This window comes from Callospermophilus lateralis, chromosome 14 (assembly GCF_048772815.1).
Source record: "Callospermophilus lateralis isolate mCalLat2 chromosome 14, mCalLat2.hap1, whole genome shotgun sequence".
NCBI classification, from domain to species: Eukaryota; Metazoa; Chordata; class Mammalia; order Rodentia; family Sciuridae; genus Callospermophilus; species Callospermophilus lateralis.
In genome coordinates this window covers 38,525,343-38,549,240 of record NC_135318.1, presented here as the reverse complement: position 1 = coordinate 38,549,240, position 23,898 = coordinate 38,525,343, and the positions used below count along the sequence as shown (strand labels likewise).

The 23,898-nt window shown below is 40.0% G+C and overlaps 1 protein-coding gene and 1 non-coding gene across 2 annotated transcripts in view; both read left to right on the top strand.

Annotated features, from left to right (window-relative positions):
• The first annotated feature begins 270 nt into the window (after positions 1-270).
• On the top strand, positions 271-343 carry Trnav-cac (transfer RNA valine (anticodon CAC)). The gene has a single exon. It is a non-coding gene; the product is annotated as a tRNA-Val (tRNA).
• Positions 344-14,715: 14,372 nt separating this feature from the next.
• Lhcgr (luteinizing hormone/choriogonadotropin receptor) overlaps positions 14,716-23,898 on the top strand; it is a 53,980-nt gene continuing 44,797 nt past the window's right edge. Inside the window, exon 1 of the mRNA XM_076833462.1 lies at positions 14,716-14,882. Coding sequence (XP_076689577.1) covers positions 14,716-14,882 — 167 coding nt within the window. The remainder of the gene's footprint in view (positions 14,883-23,898) is intronic.

Here is a 23,898-nt window from a genome sequence, read left to right as displayed (position 1 = left end):
TTCTTTATTTTCATCAAATCAAATTAATTTCCATTTGAGTTTTTATCCTCCTAGATTTGCAAGATTTTCAATCTCAGGCATTGCTAAGGTCTCTTTTCACCTCAGGGTCTCCCCAAAGTTCAGGAGGCTTCCACAGTGCTCAGAAAATCAGGGTTAAACTTCTATTCTTTTCTCCTTCATGGTCATTACTGAAAACCGCATCATCCCAGCCCATGGGGAAGGAACCCTAGAAATCTAATGTTTTGTGCTGGAAGAAAGGGAGTTTTGCCTGGGGATATAGCTCAGTTGGTAGAGTGCTTGCCTCACATGCCCAAGGCCCTGGGTTCAATTCCCAGTATCACCAAAAGAAAAAGATGATCAGTTACAAATCTAGGGATGTGGCTCAAGCGGTAGCACGCTCGCCTGGCATGCGTGCAACCCGGGTTCGATCCTCAGCACCACATACAAACAAAGATGTTGTGTCCACCGAAAACTAAAAAATAAATATTAAAATTCTCTCTCTCTCTCTCTCTCTCTCTCTCTCTCTCTCTCTCTCTCTCTCTCTCTCTCTAAAAAAAAGAAAAAGAAAGGGAGTTTTTACCGTTGGAATTCCAGGGCCTAAAGTCAGGCCTCCTTCACCCTCTCTAAAATCTTGTCACCACTATAGGCAAGGGGCTCAAACGTTGCTGAGCCCAGTCCTTCCAAAATGTCCCACTGCCTCTTTCCCAGACAGGGTGTCTTATCAGACTCCAAGGGAAATCACTTTTCTTCTTATTACTTTCAGTCGCATTCGTAGTCTCTTCAATGAGGTCACCAAGGCCAGTTGAGCTAGGGCAATCTCTTACTGGAACCACAATTAGGAAGTCAATCTGCTTGTTAAAAGGAAAAATAAGTAGTTCTTTTCAGTTTGGGAAAATGAAGCAAAGAACAGAAAAGATCACATGCAGGAAGAAAAATAGAAAGACTGTATTATAACCATCAGGTTCTTTGGTTGAAAGCAATTGAAAATGACTCTGAAAAAGTATAGACAAAATAATAATAATTTATTGGGAGGACAGAACATTGGGTAATGTCCTAGGACTGAAGGAAGATCTGAACAATCAGTCCTCAAGGACAGGAAAAGAATAGTTCCCAGAATTTCAGTGAGAATCTCACAGAAAAAAAGAAGAATGACTCATCTCCACCACCTCTGTCTACAAGTCATTCCACTAAACTCCCAGGAGAGAAGCTACTGGGCCTAACCCAGGTTATGTGCTCAGCATCTCCTGGGCAGAGAGTTTGAAGGCCAAGGAGCACTTAGAACCATAGGTTAAATAAACATATTAAAGAGGAGATGGAAAGTCCCTTCAACATGCCCTGCCCCCAGGAAATAGTGCTCTTATCAAAGGAAGAGAATACTAAGTAGGAAAAATGACTAATGACCATCACAAACAGAACAGAGCCTCTCTAGGTAGTAAATTGCCAGGAGGAGCACAAAACATCCCAGCCAAACTAATTACACTTGATACTTAAAATTAAGTTGGGACATTTGCAGATTCAAAGACCAAAATCTGACTGAAGAAAAATAATATGAGCAATAAAGTAAATAACCAACACCAGAGCAGAAAGCATGAGAAAAGAGTAGACAATATCCTATAGGATTAGGATAACTAGAGAAGGAACTATGGAATAGACAACAAAGAGAACTGTTTTCTTAAGGATAAAGATTTTAACAAGTATCTTAAAAGGTGCAACTTGAGACTTAGTCAAGAAACCCACTCCAAAACCTTACATCATTAAATTGTTTAGGCCTACTTTGTAGTTAAATATATTTGATTCTCATTATGATGTCTGAGTTCAATTATTGTCAACTAATTTTTTTAGGGTCTTCATAAAATCTTTGGTCAAAGAATCCATCCCATTACTAAACAAACTTATCTTTTAACTGGATATATCATTCCAGCAAAAATTCTGAGCACCAAAGTGGAAAAAACCGGGTAAGCAGTGCTTCCCACAGATGGTGTCACACGATTCATTTCTCTATGTGTGTACTATACATGAATAAAGATTGAAATGTAGACTTTTAAAAACAAAACAGCCATGTCAGTTCAGCATTTCTCAAACTGGTACCCCACAATTTAGCTCTTTGAGATTCTGTTTGAGTAGAAAAGAGGAGAAGAGAATTTCATGAATAAAGGGAGCAAAGACTAGTGACCAGAGGTCTCCTGTTAGGAGCCCACTGAGGCAGTTCACCAGCTAATTAATGAGGACTGTTATAAGGAAGGTGATTATGAAAACAAAACAAAAATTAAAATATATGGAATAGTTATTGAGGCATCCCATCCAGGAAATAACATCATCAAAAGAATGTCTAGTGGTAACCCAAGAACCTACAGGTCATAACCCTTTGTTCTCAACCATAAACTTATCTCAAACTTATTTCAAGAATAAGTAGCTTATCAAGACATGGAATAATCTCCAAACAATCATGCTGACTGAAAGACACCAAAGAAGAAGAACATGTTGTATGATTCCATTTATATAAAATTCTAGACTATGCAAACTAATTAATGAAGACAGAAAGCAAATTCAGTGATTGACTAGGGACAGTGAGTGGGGTGAATGGCAAGCGCAGGGCTGAATTACAAAAGGACAGGGGGAATCTTTTGGGGGTGATGGATATGTTCATTTTCTTGATTGTAGTAATGGTTTTACATGTGGAGATGTCAAAACTCATCAAATTATACACTTCAAATATGTACATGTTATTGTATATTAATTATACCTTTATTCTTGATAACATTTCAAAAAAGAAAATGCAATTCATTGAGTTTTAATATATAGCAGAATTTCTCAACCTCAACATTTACTGATATTTTAGATATTTTTGTTGTGGGGGATATCCTGTGTGTAGGATGTTTAGTAGTACCCCTGGATCTACCCACCACATGCCAATAACACCACCCCACCCACCAGTGACAACCAAAGATGACTCCAGACACTTAACCAAAAATGACCGTGGTCCCTGCCAAAAGTCTCCTGGTTGGGGAGTGGGCTGGGGGACCCCCAATTGAAAACCATATGTCTATATGGATTTAGTAGGTTATAAAGGAGAAAAAGAAAGACAGGAGCCTGAGTCCACATAGGTCAGTTCATCCTTTTAGACCTAACCACTGGAAACTCTGCTCTGGGGATTGAACAGAGTCACAAGCTAGTTGGCAGGAGAAGGAAAGCCGTGAGGATCCTGATGGAAATACCATGAAGTGTCAAAGCCAGTGCTGTAGAAGAACATTAAACAATGAAAAACAAGACTCAAGAGGAAAAGTGAGAAGTATTTAAGTAATACCTGGTACTTGTTTATATTTCCAGAGTACTTTATTCATGTTATCTTCTTGGGTCTCTTGTGAGGCCCTTGTGAGGAGGAGACAGGTGGAGCCTCACTTTATAGATGTGGAAACCATGACCTACAAAAGGGTGTCCATCAGCTTCTAAGTTCCTAGGCCTCTGAGCATGTTGTTAGACCTCTGAGTCTCATCAGTAAAAGTGGGCTAGGTGATCATCCCCAACCTAGTTAGAGATTCCAGGTGAAAATTCTAAAGGGCTATGATTAAAATTCTTAATCCCTGGTGGCCATCCAATAAGAAATGGGCTATAAAATTGTTAGGAAATTAGCCTGGGAAGTTTAGCTTAAAGAGGCATTTTTGGGATGAGCCTTGTCAGATGAAGAATGTATGATTGAGGCATGTTGAAGAACATTCTCTTCTGGTGCTTAAAAATAGGAGAGACTTATTTCACTGGAATGATTTGATGTTACAGAGAGAGGGCAAGAGGATAAATTAGAGGGAGATGCCCAGCCTCTTTCAGCCCTTTGATTTTTTTAAATTTTTATTTATTTATTTATTTATCTATTTATTTATCTATCTATCTTGCAGCAATAAAAGCAAAAGGGAGAATTCATAAGTGAGTGATGGAAGATCATTTGAAATGAGAATCTAGACTCAGTCTCTGTGCATTTAAGAAGGAGCTAGATTTCAGTGTACTTAGCCTCCCCTTGCTGCACCCTTCATCCTTCACAGATATTGAAATCAACACTGCAGAAAGGCCTTATCATCCACACTTAGTGTGAAGGTCACAAAGCCTCTCCTTGAACAAAGAAAAGCATTGCTTCTCCACAAGCAGAAACTCAGGCCTGTGCAGGAGGAAGAGAGAGACTTGGCAAAGGGGCCTTAACAAATCATGCAGATGAGAGCACATGGTCCAGCCACTTTCCCCACAAGTTTGACAACCAACCACTGATGTAGGATTCCCAAATCTGTCTCTCCCATTTCAGTGTTTCCTTTGCTCTGCACCAGTGGGGTTCAGTTGCCTCCTAGATCTCTACAGGCAAAGGCCACCTCAATTTGTGCATCCTAGGCAGCGCTCCTGGTTTCTGTCCCTCCTCTCCCTCCCATCCCTTGCTGACACTCTCAAAAGCACTTATTACTAAGTCCCTTTTGCTGAAGACAGGAATACCATTCTTTCAGTCTGTGGGCCCAAATGCACAGTATAGGACTGCTTCCTTTTCTAAAACTATTATTGCAAAGCACTTATTACTAAGTCCCTTTTGCTGAAAACAGGAATACCATTCTTTCAGTCTGTGGGCCCAAATGCACAGTACAGGACTGCTTCCTTTTCTAAAACTATTCTTTGAAGGAGATTCCCCTTTTGATAAAGACCCTTGCAAGCCCTGGGGTAATGGCTGGCCTCTCTGTTTGTCTACATGACACATGATGTCCAAAAGGCATAATTCAATGTGACAGATATTATCAGCTGCAGGAAGAGGGATAGTGCATCCCTAATAGAGCTGGCACCAGAGCAAGCAGCCCCAAACAGGATGAGAGGAAGAGGGAGAGAGAAGAGAGCACTACATCCACTCAAAACAGCAGGAGAAAAGCATAGCAATTTTTCACTCTCCCTACTCTCTGTTCTGAATGAATCTGAGGGCAAATCATGCATAGGGTCTGCTTCTGGCACAGCTCTGACGGGAGGAAGCTTCCAATAGGACTCCTCCTTTCTCCAGGGACCTATACTTAATCTCCACATATCCAGTGTCCTCACACCACCTGTGAAAGTCTTCAAAAATTATCCAAAAAAATGGATCATTCAGATAAAGATATAATTGACTCAAAGTGCTGCCATCCTGTGCTGTATATTCATTTTCAGAAAAGAATCTGGAAAGAGACATGCTTAACTTTTGTAATATATTGATAACTTTGGGATTTCCAGATATTGAAAGAGGAAGGGGAGTAGAAGGATTCAGATGATCTTCCATTCACCATACTGATCTGCTGTACTAAGATGCTAAGAACAGCTGTGGTTTCCAAAACAGTAGAAGGGTTCTTTGCCATAAAATTCAGGTAACTGCCATGTGTAAATAAATCAATTTGTATTCCCAAATCAGTATTTTAAAAGTATCTCAAAGAAACACCAGTCCAGGAGAATTTCAAGATGGCAGAATAAAGGAGGTCACTTTCCTTGCTTTTCCATGGAGTGAAACCAAGAAAGCAAACAGGCAGTTTCTCAGGAAGGTGGGTGAACAAAAAAAAAAAAAAAAAAAAAGCCGGAGGATTTTACCGGAATGTAAAACTGGGCTTTCAAAATAGATCAGGGATTCAAGAGGTTGGATGTAATAAAACAAGGAAGAAATCCCCAGTAGCACAGTCAGAAGCACTAGCTAGTGGAGTCCCTCCAGGATTACAGTGGAGGATAAGGGAATGAAAGGAAACCACATTTTGGGGAAGCCCAAGGCGTGTCTGGGTGTGGAGTGTTTAGAGATCAAGGACATTGCCCCGCAAACCAGAAAGACGTGCTGCATGATATCCATTTGAGGGGAAAGAAGCAGCCACCTCTTCATGCAGCTTGCAGAGGACAAAGGAAGGAATCATTTTGCAGCTGCCATGTGGGGGGCGGCAGCTGAGGGAGCTGATTCCCGGAAAACTCAAGTTTGGCCCAAAATTCAGGTCCAGTAAACACACTGCATGACATAGTGTGTGCTTAAGTGACCAGGAGAAAATCAAACGTAGACAGAGGTTTACACAAGAGACAACTGGTCGCAGAAACCCACCCAGCTCTACCCTCCCCATTCAACCCGACTGCTAGTAGGACTGGCTGGGAGATGTGCATCTGGCCCAGAACTCAGAAGGGCCGGGGCGGAATAGATTGGCAACTGAACCTGAGACCAGGAAACATGGGGACTGAAGGTTACATAGGGGACTAAGAATTGGGTCCCTCACCACATGAGTAGAACCCAGGGAAGACCCTCACAGTCTTCCAGTGTGGACCAGCAAGTACTGGGCACTGAAGGTGTGCTGATTTAAAATGTCCAGACCACATGGGAAAATAAACAAGGTGAGAAATGAATTACAGTAGAAGGGGTAGAGAGAGAAGATGGGAGGGGAGGGGAGGGGGGATAGTAGAGGATAGGAAAGGTAGCAGAATACAACAGTTACTATTATGGTATTATGTAAAAATGTGGATGTGTAACCCATGTGATTCTGCAATCTGTACTTGGGGTAAAAAAGGGAGTTCATAACTCACTTGAAGCTAATGTATGCTAATGTATGAAATATGATATGTCAAGAGCTTTGTAGGGTTTTGAACAACCAATAAAAAAATAAAATAAAATAAAACAATAGATTTTATTCAAGGTTAATGTGAATGTAGAAAATAAATGGCTTACTAATTTTAACATGACAATAAATACAAAAAGCCTGAAAAAAAATAAAATGAAATAAAATAAAATGTCCAGACCAATTGGCATTCACCGAAGAGCCTGGAGCCCACCTAAGCCTAAACCCTGCCTCCAGGAATTCCACCTATGGGATTACCTCTCTCACTCTAGAAGAGAAACAGAATCTTTTGAACTCCAACAGAAAGAATTCTTTAACTTTTCATCAAGATCTTTTTTAAAAAATTATTTTTCTCTAATTGTGATCTTAATGATAAATGGATATTTATAAATATTTATATATTTTTTTCTCATATCTAGCATATTTGAAGCCAATTTTTTTCATGGATTGGTTTTTTGTGAACTAGGATGTTTGATTAATATATTTTAGATTTGTTTTGTATTCTTTTATTTTTATTTTTTAAAATTTTTACTTTATATATACATTTTGTTCTCCTACCTGTTTCCCTTGATTCTCTCCTTTCTTCTTCTCATAGCCAATCTCTATTGTCTTTCACTCTTCCTTTAAGTTTTTACTTCTATCTTCTGTCCTCCTCCCTCATAATCATCATATCCTATATATCACTTCTGTTATTTCCCACCATTTCAAATTATAGACCCTTTTGCAAACTTGCTATTTTTATTGCAGACAATAACTGATCATATCATTTCTGTTTATTGTGATAATTATCATTGTAGATGTCATAGTAGAAACTATTTGGTAAAATGCTGTATATTGTTTGCATTGATTGTTGTTATTACTTGTCTCCCCCGAAATGGAAACCTTCAGGGACACCATAAGTCCACAGGGTAGAAACTCTACTGCCTCAGATCCATACTGTTAGATGGGTAGACACACAAACAACATGAAAAGGCAAGGAAACAAATCACCCCAAACAAACCAAGTAGTCCAGTAACAGAATCTATTGACACTACAGTGGAAGAGAAGGAGTTTAGAATGTACATAGTTAAACTGATCTGTGAAGTAAATGATGGTGTAAGAAATAAAATCAGAGAGAAAACACAGAAAGTGAAACATCACTTCAATAAAGAGGCAGAGATTCTGAAAAAAAAAATAATAAGTAGAAATCCTTAAAATGAAGGAAACAATAAACCAAATTAAAAAGACAATAGAAAGCATCACCAACAAACTAGAACACTTGTAAGGCAGAACCTCAGGCAATGAAGACAAAATATATAATCTTGAAAACAGAGTTGACCATGGAGAGAAGGTGTTAAGAAACCATGAACAGAACTTCCAAGAACTATGGGATAAGATGAAAAGACCAAATTTAAGATTAATCAGGATAGATGAAGGTGCAGAGATACAAACTAAAGAAATGCACAATTTCCCAAACCTAAAAAATGAAATGAAAAATCAAATACAAGGGGCTTACAAGGGACTGGGGCTGAAGCTCAGCAGCAGAGCACTTGCCTAGCATTCATGAGCACCACATAAAAATAAACAAACAAAATAAAGGCATTCTGTCTATCTACAACTTCAATTTTTTTTTCAAAAAGAGGTTTACAGGACCCCAAATGTACAAAATTACAACAGACCCACACCAAGGCATATTATAATTAAAAAGCCTAACGTACAGAATAAGAATAGAATTTTAAAGACTGTGAAGAAAAATATCAGATTATGTATAGGGGGAAATCAATTCAAATCTCAGATGAGTTCTCAACCCAGACCCTCAAAGACAGGAGGTCCTGGAATAACATATATCAAGCTCTGAAAGAAAATGGATGCCAATCAAAAATACTATATCCAGCAATATTAAGCTTCAGATTTGAAGGTAAAATTAAAACCTTCCATAATAAACAAAAATTAAAAGAATTTGCAACTAGAAAGCCTGTTCCACAGATTATTCTCAACAAAATATTCCATGAAGATGAAATGAAAAATAAAAGTGAAAAACAGCAAAGGGAGGAAATAACTAAAGGAAGAATTAAAGAAGAAACTAATTCAAATTAAAAACTAGAAATAAACCCAAATGACTGGGAATACAAATCATATTTTAATAATAACCCTGAACATTAATGGCCTAACTCATCAATCAAAAGACACAAACTGGCAGATTGGATTAAAAAATAAGACCCAACAATATGCTGTCTCCAAGAAACTCACCTTATAGGCGAAGACATTCATAGACTAAAGGTGAAAGGAAGGGAAAACACACATCACTCACAAGCAGAGATTTCTATCTTTGTATCAGATAACGTGGACTTTAAGCCAAAGTTAACAAAGAAGGGCATTTCATACTGCTTAAGGGAATTATACATTAACAAGACATAACACTGCTAAATATTTATGTCCAAAACCATGGAGCATCTACAGAATCAAACAACCCCTTCTCAATCTCAAGAATCAAATAGACAACAACACAATAATAATGGGTAACTTTAACATGCCTCTGTCACCACTGGATAGATCCTCCAAACAAAAGCTAAACAAAAAAGTTATAGAAGAAAAAAATATAATTGATAATTTAAACTTAATAGACATATACAGAATATTTCATCCATCAATTACTGAATACACTTTCTTCTCAGCAGCACACAGATCCTTCTCTAATGTAGACCATGTTATCTAAGCTAGCACATATGTTGGCATACAATTGTAATATTACCTTAATGTATTTTTAATATCTGTGGGGTTATTTTGATTTATAGTAACTCCACTTATACTTATAAATGTGCCATTTAATTTTGAAATAGTTGACATGTGGAGGTGGGATTCTATATATCTTAAGGTGATTGATTTCTAATATAATAAATCATACAGGAAACACAGTCTGCATAATTTCAAATTTTAAATAAAAGTAATAGAAATGTTTTTTATATTGATTGTGTTGGTTACATGCACATCAAAACTGGTCAAATTGCATACTTCAAATATGTGCATTTTATTGTACTTCAATTTTATCTCAATAAAGCTATGGGGGGAAAATAGTCAAAAATAAATAAATAAATAAGAAATACCAGTCCATTGCATATACTGTGGACTTCTTAGTGATCAAGAATGCATATTAAAAGTTATCAGAAACTCTCTAGCAAAGAATCTTCTTTAACTTTTAGACTAAATGTTTCTTAAATTTCTTGGGCTTTGATGTTTTTCCCTAAACACTAAGAATTAGCATAGCAGGGAACCATTAGGTATCCTGTGGTACAAACTTTGATTAATTCTACATTAAGTTTTTAGAAATCAAATCCTATTTACCTATAATTTATATCATCATTTCAGAAAGTTTTCTCTCTTTTTTTGTGTTGGTTCTAGTATTTTAGCTTGAAGTTTAATTTCTAAATCAAGGTCACAGTTTATTAAAAGGCCTTACCAAAAAACGAGAAGAACGTTAGGCAAATTATTTAGCAAAATGCAGCTTCCCGAAGAAAGGGAATAACATGGTACTCAATATTACCTTTTGTGCACTCAATCACTCATTCATTCATTCACTCATTCAACTATTTATTACCAGAACCAGAATGATGCAATGGGGAAAAATTCACTGAGGATGCGATGAGTCCTGTGACAGAGATAAGAATAAAAAAAGACTATTTTTCTACTCTCTGGTAAGAGGTGAGGAAGTAGACAGGTCAAAAAATCACAGCAAAGCTGATAATGGAAATCAGGATTTCTGGTTGCAAGTGACAGAAACCCAACACTGCCGCCTAGCTTAAGCAAAAGAGAGAATGCATTGGCTCATTACTTGAACTCAAATGTGGAACTGACCTCAGATATGATCAATTCCCTGGGGTCAAAGGACATTATCAAGATTCCTTGTCGCCATGCTTCTCATCTGTATTGTCATCCCCAGAGCATCAGTCATTGCCAGTGTAGACAGGCTTTTTCCATGAGGCAAGGAGAACAGCAGACCCCAATTTATTTCAAATTCTTTCAGCAACATGACCAAAAAAGATAAGTCCTCTTCTCCACATATTTCTCGGTCCATCAGTTGCAGAGAAGTATTCCTGAGTCCCAGACTAGTCATCACATTCTAATCCACACTCAGTCCCAGGACCAGACCCAGGTGCTTAGGCACTGGAACCCCAGGTTCCTCCCCCACAACAACTCCAGTGTGGCATTGGAGGTGACATAATTGTTCACATCTCTGGTTTCATACTGTGTAGGCAGTAAAATGGAGATGAAATTTCCCAAGCAAGAAACAGAAAATTTGCATGAAATTTCAGAGTGTAAATTTTAGGGGTCATCTCTTTAGTTCTCCTTGCTTGGATTTGGATTTTCTTGCAGGTAGCAAGGTAATCAGCTCAAAGACATAATGTATTTATCTTTTCTTACACATTTTGTTTCTTCCTTTACCCTACATTCACCTTTCCTTCCAAGAGACAAGTAAAACCACTGTTTTTAAGAGAGAAGCAATATCAGCTATAGTACAAACAGGATATGTGTTCAAGAATCAGAAAACCAGAACTGTGGATATAGCCCAAATTGTAGAGTGCTTGCCTTTTATGCACAAGGCCCTGGGTCCAAACCCCAGTACCACAAAAAATAAATAAACCAGAAAATCTTGACTATTCTTCTTAAGAGATGATGATGTTGATGATGATGATGATTGATTTGTTAACTTCCTCCAGCTCTTAATTGTGTGTGACACTGTATGTCTTAGTGCAACATCAAATGCTATTGAGTTTTGACCTAGGAAGGCATAAAGAAAATAATTTTATGATCTTATGATAATGCTTATTCAAAAAATAAATAAGTAAGTAAATTTGAATAGACTGTTACTCAAAGAAAAAAATTTCAGCAACACAACCAATTGAATAGTTTTAAATATTTAAACACAACACACACAAACCTGCATGTTTCTTTAACAATGCAACAAAATACTTAGGCTTCATTCAAAATTCTTCATAAGGTTTCTTGAACTTTGTCATCCTAAGGCAAATTCAGTTTAGTGTTCCTGCAACTGTGCTCTGGGAACCCTATACATCAAAATTACATGGAGGAGCTTATTAAAGTGCAAATACATTGGCATGTCTATTGAATTAGAATCTTTTTTGGGAAGTTCCAGGAATCTTGTTTAAACTTTGTAAATGACACTTCTGTACCCTAATACATGAACTCTCTTCTAAAACTTTGGGAGTTTAATTAGGATTTCTGGTTGTAGTGTCAGATATTTTCATTTCTTTAAGATGGGATAAACTTCTTGTGAATTCCATGAACTTCATTTTGTCAGGAAAATGTAATTAGCAATCCTATGGGTCATGCTGTTTTGAAGTTCTGTAACAATAGTAGCTATAGGCATAGTTATATAAAACAGAAGTCCTTCAGATTTAAAAATACTCTAAGTAGGTCACATATTAATGAGTAGGAAGGTAAATTCCATTATAATAAATATATAACAAGCAATTTAATGTGATATTCTTATAATGGGTACACTGCAAGAATTGACTGGTGATAATTAAGATCCAACTGAAATTAATCATAGCAAAATTTAACAAAACTCATTATAGTTGTAAACTTTCTTCCACACGAACAACCTCACCTCTTCATAAACAGAATTTTACATAAGGCAAGCTACAAGGAGTTAATACACACACTCCAACTTCTCCCCTCAAGAATATGGCAGGAGCTGCAAAGTCCAAAGACCCTGTCTCTAAATAAAAATGCAAATGAGTCTTAGGGATCATGAAACCATTCCCTCCTACAAATAAAGAAACCAAAGATCAAATCACATGGCTGATGACAGAGCAAGACGGAAAATCCAAAAGTCCTGATTTCCCAGTCCTTCTCCAACCAGAGTGCATAATTAAATAATTCCTCCTGAAATAGCCACTGTTATATATTAGTTGAAAGCAAGCATTTTATATAAACACAACAAATAAGCTATGGAGTAAAAAGAAAACACCACATAAAACATGAGACTTGAAATAAATTCCATTCTGCTACCTTGAATTACTCATTGCTTCTTTCTTGTAATTCAGGCCACACAATACAATCATTTGAAAAGTCCAGTGCTACCTCAACTTCCCTACCAAAATCTGACAAAGCTAAAACAGAAGAGACAATGTGACCCCAAAATAATCATGGATAATTACTTGAGGTTTATGCAGATTGATGCAGTATGGTTGAGAAGAAACCAAGCAATGTTGTTAAGTTCTTCACATAATTTAAGCATCTGCTATAGACCTGAGCTTGAGTTTCATTTATTTATTCTATTTCTCAATAGTTAAACATGGAATACCTACTAGGAACTAGAAGCTGTGACATGCTCTTGATGTACCAAAAAAAAAAAAATCAATTGACAGGAAAGCAAAATTCTACCCAAAATTACAGTGTATTGTATTACAGAAGAACTACTAAGCTATGTTGAGTCAGAAAAGTCACACAATGGAAATAACATTGGCTGTGTCTAGAAGTACAACCAGGAGTCTATCTGATGGAATAATGGGAAAGGGAAAAAAAAATCATTTTAAATATTGAGAACAACATACGCAAGGTATGAAAAGTATAAGGAGTAATCAGATAAGCGGTTGGAAAGGGAGATCCAGAGAAGACCTTATTATAGACAAAAGCATTGATTCTAGCTGGGCACAATGGTGTACGCCTATAATCCTAGTAGCACGGGAGGCTGAGTCAGGAGAGTTGTCAGTTCAAAGCCAGCCTCAGCAATGGTGAGGTGCTTAGCAGCTCAGTGAGACCCTGTCTCTAAATAAAATTCAAAATAAGTCTGGAGATGTGACTCAGTGGACAAGTGCCCCTGAGTTCAATCCCCAATACCCTCCCACCAAAAAAAGCATTGATTCTGTGCCATTAAGCACAATGGGGCCAAAGAAAAATTATTTTCTAAAACAATAATAATCTACCATCCTTGGCCAAGAGACTGGTGACTAAAGGAGAGTATCTTTGAGAATCAGCTTCAGAAATAAATCTATTTTTATGTTTCCTGTCTTGAGAGCTTTAGACACCCTCCCAGCTCTGAAAGTCCACTTCTTCAAGCAAGACTTCTAGGATTTCTAGAGTCCAAACAAAATCCTTGGAAGAAAAAAACGCTTAATGATCAAATTAGAGGCAAAATTATACATCCCATGGTTACCATAAAATCTGATCTCTTTTCAAAGCTTCTTGGCATGTAAACTGAATAGCAGTATTTTTGCATTGATGAGAGACAGTGGATGATATAGCTAAGAGTCAAACAGGATTTCTCTATAAGTTGTGTTTTCTTTTTCTTTTTTTCCCTCCCCCCTCCCCCAGGGAAGTCACATACCTCTTGGGACACCATTTGTCTTACAGTAAAAACCCTGCTAGTTTGGCATGAAGCTCAGGCATGATGCAACGCAGGGCACCTGTCATAGGGTCTATATTGGGCCTTCCCCTGGGTCAGCTGAGTTATGTGAGGACTTACCATATAGAAGCCATAAGGAATATAGAAATAAATCTGAGTTGAATTTTGCGCTCATGGAACTCACAATCTCTAGTGGGGGTCACAAATAGCTATCCTGTAAGGAGGAGAGCAGTTACTACGAGAGAAAACAGAGGAATCACTGGGGAAGCTGGGAAGAGAGAGAACTTGCAGTATGAAGGGACTTGGTCTGAGAAAAGGAACTAGGATCTGGCGTTGAGCCTGAAGAAGAGGAGAAGTTTCTGAGAAGGCACTTTCACTCCTTCCATGTGTTTGCAAGTATCCATCTGACCCTCTCACGGATGAAATAAGGAAGTGCCACAGATCACCCAACTTCACTACTGCAGTTCTGCAGCAGAGCAGAATTGAGAACTCCCCACTCTTCACCCAAAGCATTCGCCACATATCACTCTGCCTCCTAAAACTGGGACCATTTGCAGGTGTCGAGGACAGGACGCGTTAGGGAAAGCAACAGAAAGACTGTGATGGGGCAGTTGACCAAGGTTCCAGGACCGGGGAGAAGGGACTTAGCTGGGGCGCTGTGAAAGGGGAGAGCAGGGGCGGGCCAGGGGACGGTGGGTGGGAGGGCAGACCGAAGGGCGGGCAGCGGGCACGGGCCGCCCTCGGACTGGGGGCTGTCCAGGACACTGGCCCAGGCTCAGGAGCCGGCATTCAGGCTCGCTGGCCATGGGGCAGCGGTCCCCAGCGCGGCTGCTGCTGCTGGCGCTGCTGCTGCTGATGGTGTTACCGCCGCTATCCCGAGCGCTGCGCGGGGCGCGCTGCCCGGAGCCCTGCAACTGCACGCCCGACAGTGCCCTGCGCTGCCCCGGCCCACGGGCCGGCCTCACCAGACTGTGAGTACACCGCGCTGCCCTCCCACGCGGGACCCTCGCTCACTCCAGGCCACCTGCCCTGCCTGCTTCTTTAGCCCTCTTTGCTGAAAGCTGGGAGAAGGATGCTTCACCCTATCAAACTTCCCCTTTAGGATGATGATACTCCTACGGTTGTCAGTCACCCAGTTCCCCTGGTAGCCCAGACCCGCACTTTCCTTGAGTTTGAAACCGAGGCAGGGGGCATGGAACTGCCCAGAAGCCCCAAGAGATGTCCTGCTTTCTGCCTCTGCGGAAGCGAACGTGGGTACAAGGCTCTTTAATCAGCAGTAGTCGCCGCCAGAGAAGCCTTTGTGTGGTGTTTGAGCCTGGGCCAGCCAGGTCAGTGGGCTCTGCCACCCTACGGTGCCAGAATGGAGTGCTCAGCTCCTAGGGCCAGGGTGACCTGATTTATCAACAAGGATGCTGGCGGGCCTACTCCTCTACCTGCATCCTGGTGAGCATACAAGTCCCTGCCCTGGCCCTGCCGCCAGATATTCTTGCACTTCAGTCTAGTAAGCTAAGCAATGAAAGGCCTTGTGTCTAGTTTCTAGTATGCCCCCATCTTCACACCCACAGACATGATTAAGGGAATGTGTGTATTAGCAAGCAGGTGCAGGAGGCTGTTTGTTGAAGTCATACGGTAAATAGGAGGAGGGGACCATCAGGTCTCCTTTCTTCCATTTAGAAAAAGGTTCCACATATTACATGATTCTATTTAATATGAATAACTGGATAGACTGAAAGTAGATCACAAGTTCCTAGGGGTTGAGCAAGTTGGGAGGCAAGCGTTACTGCTAATAGGTGTGGGATTTGGGATGAGGGAAAATATCTAAAATTAGATGGTGGTAATGGTTGTACATGAACATACTAAAAATCTTGATATTGTACACTTTACACGACTTACATCCCAATAAAACTGTTAGAAAAGAAATGTTGGGGGTGGTATCCAAAACACACCTGGCCAGGAGGTCTTCAATATATTTTAACTACTTGAGACAATTGGATTCAATGTTGGGGATGAAAAGAGACCACCCCCATCTTCTTTGGACCCCAGCTGCCTGTCAGGGGTCTGTTCATGGAGGAATTCACCCTCTCCTCAGGGCTGGACTTTTCCCTGTGGAAGAATTAATGGCCTTCTGGGAATAGTTGTGGTTGAGAGAAACAGTTTAAGGGTTGAGGGGTTTATATTAATTAGTTTCCATTAATTATCTTGTCAGCTCCATTCCCTGAAGGTGATGACCATGCTGATAGAATTTGTTTCAATCAATCAACAAATCCATGGAACCTGCCTTCCAAGTTCCAGCCCTTGCCCTTCCGTGACAATCCTCCTGTGTTTCTCTTATGAATGATTGTGCCACTAATAGCAGTTTTCACTTGCTCAGTGCTTACACAGATTAGAAGAAACCACAATCCAGAGAGATAGAATAACTTGCTCAAGGTCCCATAGCTATTGAATAGCAAAGATAGCACTTTATCTTTTAAATATCTTTTTATATCTATCTTTGTAAGAAAATTACCTCTTCCTTAATTAAAAATAAATACTCCCAATTTCTCCAAGTTTGGTACTGGGTGGAGAAACCCCTGTAGCAGGGGAGAGGTAAGGAATGGGTAAGACAAATCCTAGCTCACCTGGGATTCAACTTTTCACTGAGATCTCACAAAGCTCCCCATAGTGCTGCCATAATTATGCTGGCCTCAGGAGGGGACCTTTTCCCTGAAAAAAAGCTGAAGAAAAAACAAAAAACCAAAATACTCTATCTCATTGTCCCACAGCATGGTTGGAAAAAGCCTAGAACTAGAAGCCATTAAAAGATTTTGTGTGTGTGTGTGTGTGTGTGTGTGTGTGTGTGTGTGTGTGGTGGTGCACGCATTGAAACTAGGGTCTCATACATATTAGGCAAGCACTCTACCACTGACCTACATCCCCAACCCAACTTTTATTTCTGAACCATATTTTTTTGCAGTACTAGAGATTGAACTCAGGGATTGGCATATGCTAGACAAATGCTGTACCTCTGAGCTACATCCTCAGTCCATCCTCAAGATTTAACAGTGCTGACTAGAGTGAGGGGTAGAATTGGGAGACCCACACAATAAAAGGATAGCTGGAAAGTCTGGTTCTCAAACAGGAGTCTGTTCTCCAGGCTCTGAAACTCTTTACCATCCACAAGGTATTCTGGAGAAAACTTCTTCCTCTCTCTGTGGGCGCCATCTTAGCATCCACCCCTGCCTCCCAACATCCTCTCCAAGATATTTAGAGCCTTGAACCAAACATGATAACTTTCACAAGGTCATGTTTCCTGTGGGCCAGATGACTGAGAGGTAACCTTGTCTTTCAGGTGAGAATCCAATAGAGGCACAGCCTATGTATGATAACTTTTGGCACAACACAGTGACTCCAACATCCATATGACAAGAATAATGTGTATGAAGCAACAGGAAGGTTGTTATTCAAGGCATTGTTTCTCAAAGTGTGATCTGGACCAGCAGCATAAGCACCCAGGTCCTGTGTTCTCAGGACCCCTCCAATGAACTGAATCTGAAACAGTGGAGGTGGCACCTAGTAGTCTGCACTTTGGCAACTCCCCTGGGCGATTCTGATGTGTGCTCAAGTCTGAAAAACAGGGCATTGTTTTTTTGTTTGGTTGTGTGTTTTTTTGTTGTTGTTGTTGTTCTTTTTGTTCTTTTTTTTTTTTTTTTTTAACCTAGGGGCACTTAATCACTGAGCCACATCCCCAGCCCTCTGTATTTTTTTAATTTTGAGACAGGGTGTTGCTAAGTTGCTAGACTGGCCTTGAACTGTGATCCTCCTGCCTCAGCCTCCCAAATTGCTGGAATTATAGGCATGTGCTACCATGCCCAGGCATTGTTCTTCATAGATATAATCCTCCTGGAGAGCAAGAAGTATATTTTAAACTCCTAAAGCCATACACTTTCCTTCCCCATCTTCCCCCTACCCACCATATACACAATACCCACTTATTGCAAAAAGGCAATAAAATTAAAATCTTAAAATCAGAGAGAGATGAAAAATAAGCAAAATGAAAGAAAGTTTGTTTTATTAAAAGAGGAATACAGGAAGGAATCCATGGAAAAGGATAGACTGAAGGTACAAGAGATGAGGAAAGAGTCATATATATTGGAGGAAGATCTCAACAAGGAAAGAGGGAAGCGGCAGTTTAATAACATAAGGGAGGAGTTGATTTTGAGAGAGCAGGGATAGCTCTATGTCCTGAGGAATGGAGATGGATGTGCAAAGTATAACTCAGTGTTACCGCAAAGGACAGGAAAAGTGGGCAGGCTCATGCTGACATCCCCTGTTCTTGATGACAACTGAATGAAACAGTAAGTAATCATTACAAGGTTAAAAAATGTTGAGAATAACAAGTTTTCAGGAGTTCATAAAAAGAAGAGAGCTGAAATTATGAGAAGAGTGCAGTCTTGCACTAATTTATCCATAGGGCTTGGCTCTGCAGAAGGGGAGCACCCCAGACTCTGGGGGTTGGGGGAAGCAAGTACCTCAGAGCACACTGAAATTCATCAGCATCCCCAGTAGATGATCGTTTATGTGTCAGTCATTTCAGGTCTTGATAACTCTACTTTCTAAGACCTTCATTTAGAGTTCACTATTTGGTTTAAAAAGTAGAAGAAACAAGTGCAGGAATTATAATTGCTTGTCACTGATGAGCCCACTGCTTGAAAATTTTGAAAATGGCACTACTCAAATTGTTCATCTCTTTCCTCACCTTCCTTATTTTATTAACAACATAGGTATTTAAAATCTAAAATATGATACAAGAAATAGCCCATATTTTCACTTGTTCTAATTGATTTTTAATTTTTTCCTTTCCTTTCTCTTTCTTATTAGTTCCAGGCAAATGGAAAGAAGGGGGGTGAAAATCTCACCTTGCACATGGTTATATAAAGATCTTTGTCTCTATGACAACAGAAAGGTTGATCTGCTCAATATGGAAACAGCTTCTGAAAAATCTGTTAGTAAGAAAATGCTAATAATAATTGTGGCAATTTATTTTTGAATGTTGTGCCTGCTAAACAGAGACGAAACTTTTAAACTATATTGTAAGATACAATCCAAAGACTCTGAAAGGATAAAAAGTATGTATCCACCAGTCCGGTGTCCCTCTTCTTTCCTGAGTGTCTTCCTCTTCCTTGGAAGTCAGGGTCCCAAACAGCACTTCAGGCTGTAGAAGTAGGCACATATGGAGGTGGTGGCTTCTGTCCTTGAAGTGGCAACACATCCCAAGAAACCAGTCTAGGTGGGAAAAGAGAAGACAAGGCTGTAAGGTTTTAGAGAATAGGTTAGTCACTATAGCATGAAGTCCCCAAGGGATGACTTCATGGGCCAAGTGTGAAGAAGATAAACCTTGAAAGAAAGAAGGGAAGAAGAGTCACACAGAAGAGTCCTTGCTGGGGGGGCTGAGGTTGTGGCTCAGTGGTAGAGTGCTTGCCTAGCATGTGTGAGGCACTGGGTTAGATCCTCAGCACCACATAAAAATAAATAAATAAAACTATTATGTCCATCTACAGCTTAAAAAAAAAAAATTAGAAAAAAAGTCCTTGCTGAAAAGCAAAGGAAAAGGCTGAGTGGACTCTTCCCTCTTCATGCTTCCCCCAGGTTCTCTGGGGGGAACTTTTTTTTTTTAAGGGAAGATAAAAAGCCATCAGAAATCTTTGAATAGTTTCTCAGAGGGCTGTACAAAAAGAAAATAAATTCGATTATGTAATTCTTGACTAATAATAAACTTTCAATAAAAGTCCTTCTTGGGCGGCTAGTTGCAAAGACATTAAAACCATGATTAGGAGTCACTTCCCCATGAAGCCTTCCTGGATGGCCACCACCAGAAAGTCAATGCACCGCTCCTAGCCTCCAGCTTCTCCGCCAATAGGTTTGTTTTCATAACCTGCACTTGCATGTATTTTTGCACATATCCTACCAGAATATAACCATTTGGTCAATGTGTACCTGTTCTGCTGGAGCATGATTTTTGACCTTCAGTACTTTAACACTTGGGGCCAGATAACTGTTTGTTGCAGGGGACTGTTTTGCACATGTTCAACAGCTTTCCTGGCCTCAAATCATTAGCTGTCAGTAGCACTGCCCTCCCAAATTGTGACAACCAAAAATATCTCTTGATAAATACTCCTTCAGTCCTTAGTTTTAAATCAATGTGCTAGAGCCCTCTGAGAAACGATTCAAAGATTTCTGATGGCTTTTTATCTTCCCTTTATCTGAAGAGTCCACTCAGCCTTTTCCTTTGCTTTTCAGCAAGGTCTTAATAATGTAAGATTCCCAGAATTTTGCATTTATTATTATTAAAGGGTTTACTAAGCTACATGATGACTAAAATGAGCAGACAACTACAAAGGAATAAGGAATTAATGCAAAAAGGAAGTGTGTTTGTTAACTAGCGTGGTACCATATCTAAATGTCATTTCTTAAATCTCCATCATAAGAATGGGAGATGAAAGGGTGCTATGGGAAGTGGAGGACGTTCCTTGTGTCGCAGTTTATGTCAACATCTATGTCTTAGAGTCTGCAGGCTCTCAGTCTGTCCTATAAATGGGAAATAGCAGATATACCAGCTGCAGAGAAGCAGACCTTCAGCTTACCCTTATTAGCAGATCCCATCTAAATGTTTTAATTTTGGTTGTTTGTTTTTAACTCTCTCAAGAGGGAAGGCTTAAACCCCAGCCCATGATTCGTTAAAAACAAAGAAACCAAAAACAAACAAAAATACCAAGGGAGCCTGAATCAAGATAGATGGGTTCCCAGTGCAGGATACCAGGTGAACAGACCCCAGGAAAGCAGCACAGTACAGAGAGGAGCCTAGCAAGCTCTTGCAAGAAGAATAGTTTGACCTATACTCAGCTTCCCTGCAGCTGGGCCAGAAGAAAAATCTCGGATTTCAGAAAGTTCATGTCCCACTTTCCTACCTCACCCCCTTCCTTAGAAAGAAAGGAAGGAAGAAGGGAAGAGGGAGAGAAGGAGAGTGGGAGGGGAGCGGAGGGGAGGGGAGAAAGGTACAAGGTAGGAGTTGATCTTGAACCTCAATTCTAATTCAGCTCTCCCAGCCATGCTTTTGAGACAATTCCTAAACCTGGTTGTGCTAATAAACTCCTTATAGGAAGCTTTGGGAGGGCCAAATTTTATTAGTTTAAGAATCATCTTTGGAGCTGTGGTTGTGGTTCAGTGTTAGAACGCTTGCCTAGCACGTGTGAGGTTCTAGATTCGATCCTTAAAATCACATAATAAATAAATAAATAGATAGATAGATAAAAGTATTGTATCCATCTACAACTAATTTTTTTTTAAAATCATCCTCTTGGGAAAAGTGAATGATGTTCACTAGCAGGATACTAAGAAACAAGCAAGAGTTCCCAAAATCTCAGTGAAGTATAGAGCCAAAAAAGTTCACACCCAGATCCCTTTGGCATTGGATCCAGCTTTCCCTTAGAAATCAATGATTGCTTGGGATTCTTCTTCATTGTTGTTTTTATTACAAAAGCAGTAAATCAGGTCAACTCAGAGATCAGCTCTGCTCCTTTACATACCTCTATCTTCTTCCCAAGCCCTTGATTTGGCTTTCTTTCTTTCTCCCTCCTTCCCTTCCTCTCTTTCTTCCTTCCTTTCTTTCTTTCCCAGGGATTCAACCAAGGGATGATTTGCCATTGAGCCACATCCCCAGCCATTTTTATTTTTAGAGAAAGGCTTCACTAAGTTTCTTAGGGCCTCCCTAAGTTGCTGAGACTGGCTTTGAACTTGCAATCTTCCTGCCTCAGCCTCCTGAGTTGCTGGGATTTCAGGTATGCTCCACCATTGACTTCTTTTCTTGAAATGAGGTGACAGAGGTCTCTTTCAAAACTATTTTCTCCCAGAGTGGCTGCACCACACAGTGCATGTATAACTCTGAGCTTACTCATGGGACTTTGTTGTGGTGGTGGTGGTCCTAGGAATTGAACCTGAGCTATATCCCCATCCCTTTCCCCTTTTAATTTTGAGTCAGGGTCTCATTAAGTTGCCCAGGCTGGCCTCAAATTTGCAATTCTCCTGCCTCGATCTCCCAAATAGCTGAGATTACAGGTGTGCACAACTGTGCCCGGAACATGTGAGGTTTTAAAGCCAGTTCAATCACAGTGATAGAGAGAGGCTCTGTTGCTCAATTGCAGATCTGAGAAGGTGGGCTCCATGGAACCGTATATGCTCTGTTCCTGCAGTTCCCTTGGTTCAAGAAAAAAACAAACACTTAACGCCAATTTTAGCAAATTTCCCACCAGCTTTATATATAGAGAGAAAAAAATTAAAATAATCCTACCTACCATGCAGGTGGGCTCTCTGATTTGGTGGGCAGCTTCTAACAACTTCTATACTGGATCCTCATTACTCTTAGCTTCCATCTCACTGGGAGATAACACCCTCCCACCCCAGCAGCAAACCACTCAGAGCTCTTCTCTGAGTGGCCCTGAACCATAGTTCTGTAATGTCACCTGAGCTAAGCTCAGAAAAGTCCAATTTATAAATAAAACGCAACTTTTTATCCCTTGCTGCTGTTACATCTGTTCTTGGCTCTGATGCAATGAGATTATGCCTGGGTTCCTACTCCTCCTCCTGACCAGCAGCACACAACATTCCTGAGCCCACAGGGGTAGGAACTCAGGTGTGAGTCTAACACGGGCCTCAAAGTATCTGATCAGTAAGACAAACACAAGGCAGACCTGACTTCTAGCACCATTAGCATTCCCTAATTTGCACTGTAGGTTTTCACTAGTGACAAAACCTCTATGCTCTGTTTAAAAGGAGTGTGATGATTGCTGCCTCTGAGTGGGGCCTGCTATGATGAGAATAAATAAGACAACAGTGCCCAAATTAGTAGGAAATAAAGATTTCACATAACTATAAAGTGGTATTGTTACAGTCTCACGAGGCAAAGAAGACTGAAACCCACTGCCCATACATGAGGTTGAGCAGTAAATACCTATTCTCTATCCGGGGCAAGCCTGAAAAAAAGAGTTTTGTTACTGGAAGGTGTTAATTAGAGAAAACTACCCACTAGGTCTTCTCAACCTGTGGGTGAATAAGTTAGAATGTCAAAATAGCAGAGGTCATTATTGCCTGGAGTCTAATATTCTGGCCTTTTCAGCCCAAACTGCATTGCCTCTGAAACATCCCTTCTAATACCTACTATAGGTTGTTTTAGTCTAATATGCACAGTAGGGCATCTAAGGCCATTCTATATCTTTTCCTTTCCCCATTCCTCATCACTAAAGCTCAGGCTAGACATAGGAAAATCTTCAGATCAAATTTGCTCACTACTCAGGAACTATTCTCTGAAATATACAGGATCCAGACATTTTCCCTGCCCTCCAAGAGCTTATAGTCTTCCAACCATAGGAGATGAAGGCCCAGTTCTCAGATCACTGCCGGAAATGCAGAAGGTGATAAAAATTAGCAAAGGTGAAAAATCAGGAAGGAGTACAGAGCAGGAAGCCATCCTTTGTAGCCACAGTAACAAAGGAAACTTGGTGGAGGGTCAGTTCTTCAAGGCTCACTTTTTATCACAGCAGGTGGCCAAGCAAACAAGCAAATGTGGTGACCCCTTAAACTCATGCCTGGCCTTTGACACCAGCTTAGAAAGGCTGCTATTCTCTCTCTGACCATCAGCACGTGCTCTGTCTGTGTTGTGAACATATGATCAATGGAACAGAGGAATACTTCACCATGGAAATTTGGGGTGGGGCTCTAGTTAAGGCTTTTCTCATGTGCAAGCATTAGAAATCAACTCTGACAAATTTAATCATAAGAGAAAACTCAATGGAAGGATAAGGAGGTAGAAGGATGCCAGCAACAACCGAAGAGAATCTGGCATCTTAGCAACAGGAGGTCAAGGAACTTTTCTCTAGATAATGAATCAGTTCCAAAGACTTCTTTCTGTCTCTGTATTGTAAGTTTTCAATTCCCAAGAAACACACACACACACAC